General features: G+C 44.3%; 1 protein-coding gene across 3 annotated transcripts in view; it reads left to right on the forward strand.

Annotated features, from left to right (window-relative positions):
• Positions 1–10,757, forward strand: part of GAS7 (growth arrest specific 7) — a 72,909-nt gene that overhangs the window by 53,302 nt on the left and 8,850 nt on the right. For all 3 annotated transcript variants that reach the window (XM_030287553.4, XM_030287554.4, XM_030287555.4), the window contains exons 8-13: positions 568–642; positions 3,248–3,326; positions 4,431–4,559; positions 6,947–7,070; positions 8,850–8,929; positions 10,197–10,295. In XM_030287553.4, the coding sequence (XP_030143413.2) occupies positions 568–642; positions 3,248–3,326; positions 4,431–4,559; positions 6,947–7,070; positions 8,850–8,929; positions 10,197–10,295 (586 nt within the window). The remainder of the gene's footprint in view (positions 1–567; positions 643–3,247; positions 3,327–4,430; positions 4,560–6,946; positions 7,071–8,849; positions 8,930–10,196; positions 10,296–10,757) is intronic.

The raw sequence follows: 10,757 nt of genomic DNA on the forward strand, positions 1-10,757 counted from the left end.
GTGCCTCCAAGCGGGTGAAGAACAGGACAGTGAGAGGAAGGGGTTGCACCAGCTGTGTGCCATCTCTGCCATGCTTTGCCACCCATAACAGAGAGCAGAAAGCCTTTGGTGTCCCTGAGAAAGGGGCACTTCAGCCCCCCAGATCTCACTTGGGTTTTCCCTGGGTCGCTGCACTCCTTCGTTTTTGCCTCAAGGATGTGCAGCCTCGCATTTCACAGCAGACTGAGCCACCTGCTCCTGGTTTTGCAGACAGCCCGTGTTGCACAGCAGAAACACTCTGTCCTTGTTACTTGCTCTCCAGAACTGTAGCTTCTGCAGCTAATTTTGTCTCACATGCCGTCCTGCATATAGCCCTGCTCTTGCCTCTGCATTTTTAGCATATGGGGGGAGAAGACGGCTCATCAAACTGGTGCTGGAGCTGCCAAGCCCTGGAGACTGAAAGGAAAATTCCTGTGGCAAAATCTGTTAAAATGCAGAGAATTTCTTCAAATTATGTGTGTGGGTTTCTGCCTTAAAGCTTACTTACTGCTGTCTTTTTATTTTCTCTCTGTGTGTATGTGAGTGTAGGATAAAGATTGAGGAGGAATATGCTAAGAACCTGTCCAAACTGTCTCAGAATTCCTTGGCTGCTCAGGAAGAAGGGTAAGTGTGTCTCTGTGACTTCCACAGAAGATGAATTTTAATATAAAAGGCATTTCTCCCACGCAGGTACAAGTAATTTTCCCCAGCTCTCTCCCTCTGAGTAGAGGTTTATTTAGATTAGCACCCTGGGCATGTTGAGGAAGATGGAATTGCTTCGGAGTTGTTTGTTTGGGCTTTTTTTTTTTTAGATTGTTAGTGAGAAGCATTTTAGGAATATGTGTATAGAATGTTGCCTTTCCAGTCAGGTTTATATGCTGTCCTCCTTGTAGCCAGGACTAGTTTCTTCCAGGATTAGCATGTATGTGTGCTAAAATACTTTGGAAATGGAAGAATATGTAATATATATATATATAAATATTTACACTAGTGAGACTAGATGTGTAAGGTCAATGCTGGTACAATCAGAGCAGCACAGACAGGAGGGAGGATAAAGCAATCTCTTCTCATCAGGGTTCTGGCTCTTCAAGAAAAGCAGCAGACTGCTGCTTATTTCCAACATTTTCACACTTGGGAAGTTATAAAGAAGACACTAGGCAGTGCAGTTCTTCAGGAATAATGCAAAGGCACCACTCCTGAAGGATGAGAACTTGGTAACTCTGCCTGTTTCACCAGAAACCCTCTGAGCACTGAAGGCCAAAGCTGGAAATGAGTGTCCTCCCCTCTGACACAGTGTGTTTCTGCCAGCACTGAAGCTGCAGGAGGTGTTTTGCTCAGCTTCCAGGAGGCAAGGACAAAATTGCAAGAGGATAACTGGGCTGTTACTGCCCCGAGCACCTCCAGTGGCAGTGGCTTTTGCCCTCCTTTCTCCTTAGGGGATGCTCAGCTGATCCTAGCAAAGCCAAACCCACTTTCTTCCACACCTTCCTTCCTTCCACTTTCTCCTGCCCCCAACGGGAAAAGGAGGGGATGACAAACAATGAAGGGGAAGGAAACTAGGGCAGAGTAGGTGAAAAGAGAGAAAGGGAAAGAGCGCTCAAGCCTAAGAAATGTTGAAGTAGGGAGCTGGAAAGGGCATAGTGCAGAGTGCAGGGAGCTGAAAGCACTGTCCAGTGGTGCTCTTCCTGGATCAGATAACAGGTGTTATCTGTAATTAGTGTAATTAGTGTCAGTGGAACTGGGCAGTGGGAGAAGACCTCAGGGAAGGAGCAATATTCGGAGCACTTCTGTAGGTGTATCTAAGTTGTTTAGCTGATGAACATCACATTCCATACTCAAGTCCTTGCAGCAGCATCAGAGGTGACGGATCATTAGTTTGAGATTGCAGGTGACAGGTGATTTTTCAGGCTATCAGAACAGTCAAATCTCATTATCCTTGAAAAGGGATAGGGAAGAGACAGAAAGAGCCAGGAACTGTATATCACTCAGCTTTATTTAACCTTTGCAGAGTGGTGGAATAAACCATCAAACTTTCAAAAAGAAGGAGATGAGCAGTTGTTTTATATGCATAGAGAACCATGCCAAGCCAACCTAAATTCCTTCAGTGATGGAGTAAGAGAGTAGGTCAAGCATCACAGCTCTTAATTTAGTATTGCTTTTTGTGATGGGAGATTCTCGTAGGCAGACAAGAGAAATGGTGGCCTAAATAAAACCTAATGTGCAAAAAACTAGGTAGGAAAAACCCACTGCTTACAGAAGCTAAACTGCAGAAAGTAACTGTGGAATGAGATCCCAAAGGGTTTGTCCTCAGTCCAGGGGGTTTTAAAATGTTTTTGTAATGAACAACCTATGATAGAAGAAATGATGGATTTACTGTATTCAGAAATGTGATAGAGATAGGAGGGTTGGAATGTGTAATTTGAAAAAAAAGGTTGCAATTCAGAATTCTCATGTTAAAATGGAGAAATTAACTGAAAAAAAATGCATTTTAATGAGGACAAAGCAGCGGGTTTTATACTTTCACAGGATGTGAAAGATACAGTTACATAACAGTTTGTGGGAGAAGGATCTGGCTATAGTGAATCACAAGCTTATTCATCAACAACTTCATGCTGTTGTCTAAAAAGGCAATCACATTGAAATATGTAGAAGAAAGAGTGTCTGATACAAAAGGATCTGTTACCAGTTTAGCCCCTGGAGTTGTACTGTGCTGGGGACAGTGTAGTTTTGGTTATGATGCTTTAAGAGGAGTCTGGGCTGTCGTAGAGGATCTGGAGGAGTGTGCCTCAGCTGCCACTGTCCTGGAAATACTCTGAAAGAACAAGACAACAGAGAGATTTTCAAGTGCTGAAAAGCTTCTCCAAGACTTTTCAGCTGAAGTGAAAATTTGTTCTCCGAAGTAGGGTGTAAAGCAGAGGAGGCAAAAAAACTGCATTGCTGGAAACTTTGTTATGGTGAGGATAAGATACTGAAGGGTCTTGCTTAGGGAGGCTCTGGTGTCTCTGTAAGTGGAGATTGTCATGAACTGGGTTTTCATTGATCTGCTGCAAACAATGCCAACATAATTCTGCCTTGGTCACAAAGGTTGGTTGCTTCCTCAGATTTCTGTTACCCTTTTCCATGATTTTGCTGATCAAGATATGGTACAAAGTGTTGTGCCAGATTTCTCTGACGGATCCCACGAGGAAGGATGGCAGAGGGACTGATCATTGTCCTTCTCTTCCTTCAGCACACTGGGAGAAGCTTGGGCTCAGCTCAAGAAGAGTTTAGCTGATGAAGCAGAGGTTCATCTCAAATTTTCTTCCAAGGTAAATGGTTCTTTCTTTTCCAAAGATTTTTGCCCTCAATTGGTGGGCCTCTCCCTTCAGTGCATGTTAGTGGGGGAAATACACATGCATGTGGTACAAATTTAGAAGAATTAATAAGTTGGTGAACAAACTTACTGAAACTCTGTCCAGTCTTCCTTCCAAAATCAGGTTATTTTGTCTACCTGATGAGTAAATTAAAACACATCTAGCTTTAATTTTTCATAAAAAAGAAATAAAACTGATTCTAGATGTTGTTCACCTGGGCTCTGTGTTCCAGCCAGTAAATTTAACTAGTGCTTGTACACTTCTGCAAAGGAAGAAATGAAAAGCAATATTTGGGTTCTCAACAGGAATCTACCTGTCTGGAAAAAAGAGAACCAGAATTCTGGCTTTTTTTGTATCATTAGCCTTTCTCAAAAGTCTGCCGGGAACATCATGTTATTTTGGGGTTTCATCTCAAGTGATGCCCAAGGAGATTTCTTTTACAAATTATGGTATTTATCTGGGTTTTTTCCACCACATGTGACATGCTCTTAAATCCTGTTACATTCTGGTAACCTCTGTAGGTGTTCAAGTTCAATATAGTGGCAGATATCTTAGCACAACAGCCATGTACTGGAGGAAAATTATAGCTCTGCACCATTTGTAAGCAATTCAGCAGAGGTTACTCAGGCAACCAGCTGCTGCCTTGGTAACCCACTGCTCTGCCTTAAACTTCGACATCAGGCCTGTAATTAGTGAAATACTTTTTGCTCCCCATTGTCCTCCTGTACTGTTTTCCAAAAGGAAAAATGCACCTTGGAGTGATGTGTGTGTAGGCAGGCCAGGTCGAAAGGGGCTTTTCCATTATTTTACTTCTCCTTAAACTCTTCACAGAAACTCCTGTAGCATCCTCCAAATCCTTCCTACTGTTTGTGTGCAAGAAACACGTGGATGTGGCACTTTAGGGGCAGGGTTTAGTGGTGGACCTGGCAGCCCTGGGTTGAAGATGGAACTCGATGATTTTGGAGGTTTTTTCCAGCTTAACGATTCTGTGGCTGTGTGAAGAGCCAGGAATTACTGCCTGCCTCCTCATTAGTGCCATTTCTTTGTTTTCATTGCCAGCTCCAGAGCGAGGTAGAGAAACCCCTGCTCAACTTCAGAGAGAACTTCAAGAAGGACATGAAGAAGTGTGACCACCACATCGCAGATTTGCGGAAGCACCTGGCCAGCCGCTACACGGCTGTGGAAAAGGTGGGAGCAGCCTGGGGGCTTTGAGACACTGCTGCTTTGAGAAGAGCAGCTGGCCCAGCAAGAGTTTCTGTTCTGTCACAAAGGACCACGGCTGTTCCTGCTGAGGGCTTTCACTGTTAGCTGTGCTTTGCCCAGCCCCAGAAATAGGTTTTTTTTGCTCAGAAATACTTTGGTGTTTTGTGGGAATCCAGGGCTTCCCTCTGGCTGCCCTGGCAGGGGTCAGGAACCCCCCTGGACAGAGCCCCCAGAGACACTGTCTGTGACCTCTGGCCATGGAAAAGAGTTTTCAATCTTACAGGATGAATTACACGCTCTGAGTGTTTGATATGAGTAATAATTAAGTGTGGCACGGGTGCAAAAGTAAAATTTTAGGATTATAGATTAGGGGTTCAAAGGGGACAAGATGGAGGAAATTGGGTGTGTCTTGTCCTTTTTCTCCTTCTTCATGCCCTCCATGTTTCACTGTGGTGTTGGCATTTTTCTGTTGGTTTAGGCTGGGGACACACTGTCCAACGTAGGTGACAGATATTGGCACGTTATTGTAAATCCAGCACAGGTAGTTTCTGGTATTTAATGTTTGTACCATCCCACTGAGGGCAGAGCCCCACACGCTGCCCTGCAGGACAGAGCTGCGGCAGGGCAGCAGAACATGTTAGAGATAAACAGAATAAACAGCCTTGAAACCTGCACAGATGAATTCTGGCTTTCTACAATCTCGGAATCACCAATACCCACAAATTCTGACAGTGTTTAGCTGAGATCTGGCAAGTAAGGGGCAAACATCCTGCTGCTGAAGTGGCTTTTTGGTTCATCCTCTCCTTGCCAACTTGGGGCAATAAATTTGATGCAAATACTTCTTATTAGTGTGCATCTATTGTCTTCAAAACTCAGGGCACCTTCCCTCAGAATGGCAGCAGGGTCAGGTCAGATGCTCACCTGGCTCCGTGGCCAAAAGCAGCTGGACCCTGGCCTGGCAAATCACAAACCATTCACAAGAAACATCCTCACTGAAAAAATCCAAACAGCAGGAGCACCCCGTAATGGGCTGATGTAACACCAAGCAGGAGGTGGCTGAGGTTGTGGTGCAAGGAGTTAGACCCACAAAATATGATCTCCCAGCAGCAGCTGGCAGAAATGGGGATGCTTGTGTCTCAGCTGCTAAATTGTATCCTCATGAGTTTGCTTTTGGGTGTAAATTGGCAGGGAAAATACCATTCCCAGTCATCCCTGAAGCTGTTTGTGCTTTCATTAGAGCTCAGCAGGAGTTCCCCAGGGACAGAGCTATGGCAGGATACACAAGGTCGTTAGGCTGAGTGTCTGCAGGGGAGGCATTTTTCTGCAAAACACGAAGTTCTTCACACTCTTATCTGCAAAGCAACTCAGTAGCAATATTGGGAAGAGTGAATTCAGAATTACCTTGGGAAGAAGGGAAGAGCTGTGACTATGGAGCACTCCCTGCAGCTCTCCTGCAGCTCCTTCTCCAGATCTGCAGGACCCACCAGGGCCTTGGAACTGCACATGATAAAAATTCCAAGAATGCTTCAGCAGACCTGTAACATTTAGGCTGGTGTGACTGTAAAAAACTGCAAAGTTCTAAGAAAATACAGTCATGCCAATTTAGTTTGAAACATTAGTACAGTATAAAGAACAAATGTGACATGTTTTATAACAAATCCATGCAAAGCAAGTGATTTTTATGTGTTTATCAGCCTGCATGTAACAATGTTTATTTGTTAAGGTACTCTACAAATTTACCTATATAATATGTATTTGTACTGATAAAACAGATTTTAACAGCTTGAAGAACTTCTAAGTAAAGTAGTTAAGTCATCAGTTGTAACCAGACTTCAGGTACTTGAATTTCTACTGTTGGCATGAGCCTGAATAAGTTTTTCTGAATTAAGTTCCTATTGTTAGTTTGTGATAGGTGTACCTTGAGTCCAGAACTTACTTAAAAGACAAATTTTGTAAGATACTTGAAATTAGGTCAATGATTCAGATCCTAAGAAAAGTGAATGGAAGAGGTGTCTTGGTCATGATGCTGTTTAAGACATTTGAAAGAGGCTCCAGCTCTCTTTTCTTCCAAACAATGAGAAAACTGTTAAGAAACAGGAGAGCCTGATGATGCCGTTAGTCCTTGCCTTTCTAATACTCTATGAAGAGTTCAGATGAGTTTGTGATTTGTTGGTGGTGACTCCTTTGTGGCCACAGGACACCTGTGAGCTCCACGTGGTGTTGTAAGAACCTGAATCCCTGGTAGGACCCAGTTCCATGCAAAGTTACTGACTCCTTGCTGAGAACCACTTGTGTGAAGGAGTCCTAGGTGGATGAAAGCAGCTGCCAGATCCTTTTCTCTGTAACTTCTGACTCTCCTTCATTACTCCAAGGCCCGGAAAGCCTTGACAGAGAGGCAGAAGGATCTGGAAATGAAAACACAGCAGCTAGAGGTGAAACTCAGCAACAAGACAGAAGAGGAGATCAAGAAGGCCCGAAGGAAGTCCACCCAGGCAGGTGAGTACTTGTGCCCTTCAGCACACAGCAAGAGCCAGGTGGAATCCATCCACGTGGTGCTTGTTTTTAATATTGTAAAAACAAAGTCAAAATGAACCATTCTACAGATCTGTATGGTGTTAAATCGTCAAAAGAAACAAGCCTAGTTTTTCCATCTCAGTTGTCACAAATTATTGATAATTGAGGTGAGAATGGCAAAAGTAGGGTGAGTTATCTGTTTCATGAAAGTGTCCTTAGATTACTGAATGTTTGTGGAACTTCCAGAGTCAGATTCAGTGAAGCTTAGCTGAGGGTGTTTCTTCCATAAATCAGAGTTCCTTCCTTGGTTCTTTCCTAAATCACACTCACCCACAACTTTGTGGGTGCTATTACACTTACTATTACTGTCTTTTTCCTTGAAAGTGATTTTTTTTGGGGTTTTTTTTCCCACTGCTACTCAGTGACTAAAATAATTTCTCTTCTAGGGATGCTGAGGATATAGTAGTGTGTGCTGTCCTGTACTGAGGATACAGCCAGTTCCTCTGACCTGTGCATGTTTTACAGAGGCTCAAGCCACATCTGCAGGATCCATCAGGAACTTTTTTGAGATCTGCAAAGCTGATACATGCAGCTCAGTACCTTGTCTGAAAATAAGTTTTAGCTAAGCCTTCCATGTTTCATCCTTTCACCAAGGGCTGTTCCTTGGCAGAGTGGTCCTTCAGAGTTTTGAGGTTTTTTTAAAAGTTCAGGATATGTGTCTGGGCTTTAAGGAGTCTGGGAAGAGTCCCTGGCAGTGTGACCATGTGTACAGGCAATCATTTGAGGAGAAATCAAAGTTATGATTTAAGAACAGGAGGCTCTGTAAGAGATGGTCTTTATTCCCCTGAAAATTCAGTCTCTCTTTGTTCCTCAGGTCCTTAGAAATTGTTCATAATCGATTTTTGTTGAACAAGCAATGGAGAGCTGAAGATCAGAGAGGGAAAGAGAAATTGAGCCTCATTTAAAGAACAAAGAGAATTTCCTACCTGGAAAGCAGCAATCTCTGAGAATTATTTTCCAAGTTTGCCACCTGCCTTTCCTCCTCTGTCAGTGCAGAGTCCTGCAACAAAGAACAAAATGGGAAGGACTGCAGCTTCTTGTGCTACTGCCCTGGTCACAGAGGGAGCTGGAGTTTTAGCTAGGTCTTCCATGATTCATCCCTTCAGCAAAGGCTGTTCCTTGTCAGAGTGGTCCTTCAGAGTTCTGAGGTTTTTAAAACTTCAGGATAGGTGGAATTGGGCATCTACAGAAGCTGGAGCATGCATGAGGCATCCCTTCATCCAACAGCTGGGGCCTGATGCATCCCTCCCCTTTGAGACAGAGACCCCTTAGACTGCAGTCGCACCTACAGAGTGCTGCCCTGCAGTTCCATAACTCACCATTGCTGATTTTCCATTTTAACTACTTTATTTTTCAAAGACAACTTTCCATCTATGGCTTTTTTTTGTTTTTTTTTTTAACTGAAGTAACTTGCCTTTTTTTTTTTTCTTTTTTTATTTCTGGGCATTTTGTAAAATACTACTCTTAATGCTTATATTTTTCTTTCAAACTCTTGTCCTTGCCCCCTCTTCATTCTCACCCCAGTCACCTGCTTTTTTTGCCATACATCAAGTGCATGCATTTAGTTGAAATGTTGGTCCAACTCTTCTGAGCTCCAACAGGGTTCATCTTCAAATCCTTGGGGTTTACAAAACCTACCTGCACTTTCCTGCTAAGCTCTGGCTCGACAAGAGTGATGTGTTGCTGCTTTGACTCTTCCAGGGGATGACCTGATGCGCTGTGTGGATCTTTACAATCAAGCCCAGTCCAAGTGGTTTGAGGAGATGGTGACCACCACTCTGGTATGTAACATCTAAAACAGCCCTTGCAGAATTGTCACAGCCTGCAGTATTCATCATTCACAGCAAGTTTGGTGCAGAGCAGTGGGGAAAATCGGGTGATGAATCTCACATTGGTTATCCCGTTCTCAGTCCTAAGAAAAACTCATCAATAAGGGAAAGAAGAAATAATCGTTTCTTTGCAGAAGGCATTAAACCAGTTCAGGGCTGCTTAGGGGCCAGAACACTGAAATTTTCCTTAGGAAGGACGAAGTAAAGCACAAGAAAAACACAGAAAAACACACGATAAATCATCAAATCCATTTATACATTAAGGAATTTTTCTATTCCACAATTTCACAGTTTTCTTTGAAGTCTCCCCAGGGCCATCTCTTCTGCAGACTTAACAGCCTCAGTTGTCTCAGCCTGGCTTGCTACAAGCTGCTTTGGAGCATCTCCGTGGCCTCCTCTGGACTTAGCCCAGAAGCTGCACATCCTTCTTGTGCTGCCAACCCCAGAGCTGGCTGCAGTGCTCCAGGTGGGATCTCACCAGAGCCTCCCCTAAGGCTTCCCCTCCAGACCTTTTTTTGTGTTTGTGACCCTGCTTTGGACATTCTTAACAGCTTAAGGTCTTTTTTTTATACTGTAGTGGCCCAAACTGCACACTGTGCTCAGTGTATTCAGTGTAAATGCAGATTTTGGGGTATAATATCAGAATCCAGAAGGAGAGGGAGGCAGAAAATATCAGGAGGAAAGACAGAAATCACCTGCCTTTCCAACTAAAGTGTTGCTGGGTTCTGCCTACTGCCAGCTGAGCAAGGTGGAAGCTTGTCCCAGCTCATCATCTGGTGAGCTGTGCTCTGACAGTATCTGGTTGGAATGGGGGTGCTCTGAGCCATCCCCCCCAGCGTGCTTTCTGCTGCCCCAGGGAATCACTGTCATTTCTGTAGCTAGCAATAAAGCCCACAAAACTTCTTGCAGGAAACTGATTCCCTCTTGCTTGCAGCATCTCTGAAGGCAGTGGCTCCACTCTCTGCCTTGGTTGTCTCAGTTGTGGAACCTTTTGGAAAGGTTTGACCTTCTTTTCCGTTGCTAGGCTGAGATGACTGCTGTTGCTTGCTGTTTCTTATTCTTTGCAGAGCAGAGGAATGTGCAACCACAGAGTCCAGCTCCCAAGCATGACCCTGGGGCAGTATCGCACCTACTGGCAGCCTTTTGTGTATCATCCTTTCTCTGGGCCTCCAAGCTCAGGTTCCAGTAAAAATATGGACTTGTTTTTCTTCATGTCCAGGAGCTTGAGAGACTAGAAGTTGAAAGGGTGGAGATGATTCGGCAGCATCTGTGCCAGTACACACAGCTGCGGCACGAGACAGACATGTTCAACCAAAGTGTAAGTGTGCTTTTTGTTTGCTCTCTGTACCTCCACTGCCCTCAAGTGAGCAGAATGGTCCCTCCTGACCTGCTCTGACTGGCTTTTGTCAGAGGATGTGTGCAGCAGTGCTGTGGTGCCTCCCTGCAGTGCAGGACTCTCTCATCACAGTTCCTGCTGCTGGATCACAGCTCTTTCCTGAGGGAGACACAGCCAACTGAAGTGCACTTGGCCAGCATGAGCCATTAGTAGCTCTCCCAGCATGATGTACTACTCCATGTGGTGTTCTGTTTGTGCTGAATTGTTTCACTGTTGGAAAAGGGAGTGTATATATATTTCCTTATTAAAAACTGGCTATTTATCAAATTATAAAGCATGGGGAATGCACGCTGACTCAGTACAGCTGTGTTTGGTGTAAGGTGCAGATTGCAGGACAGGAGTCAGAGGCTGCCTGGCTGCTGCCTGGCACAGGAAACCTGTCTC

Source organism: Taeniopygia guttata, chromosome 18, assembly GCF_048771995.1.
Source record: "Taeniopygia guttata chromosome 18, bTaeGut7.mat, whole genome shotgun sequence".
Classification (NCBI taxonomy): Eukaryota; Metazoa; Chordata; class Aves; order Passeriformes; family Estrildidae; genus Taeniopygia; species Taeniopygia guttata.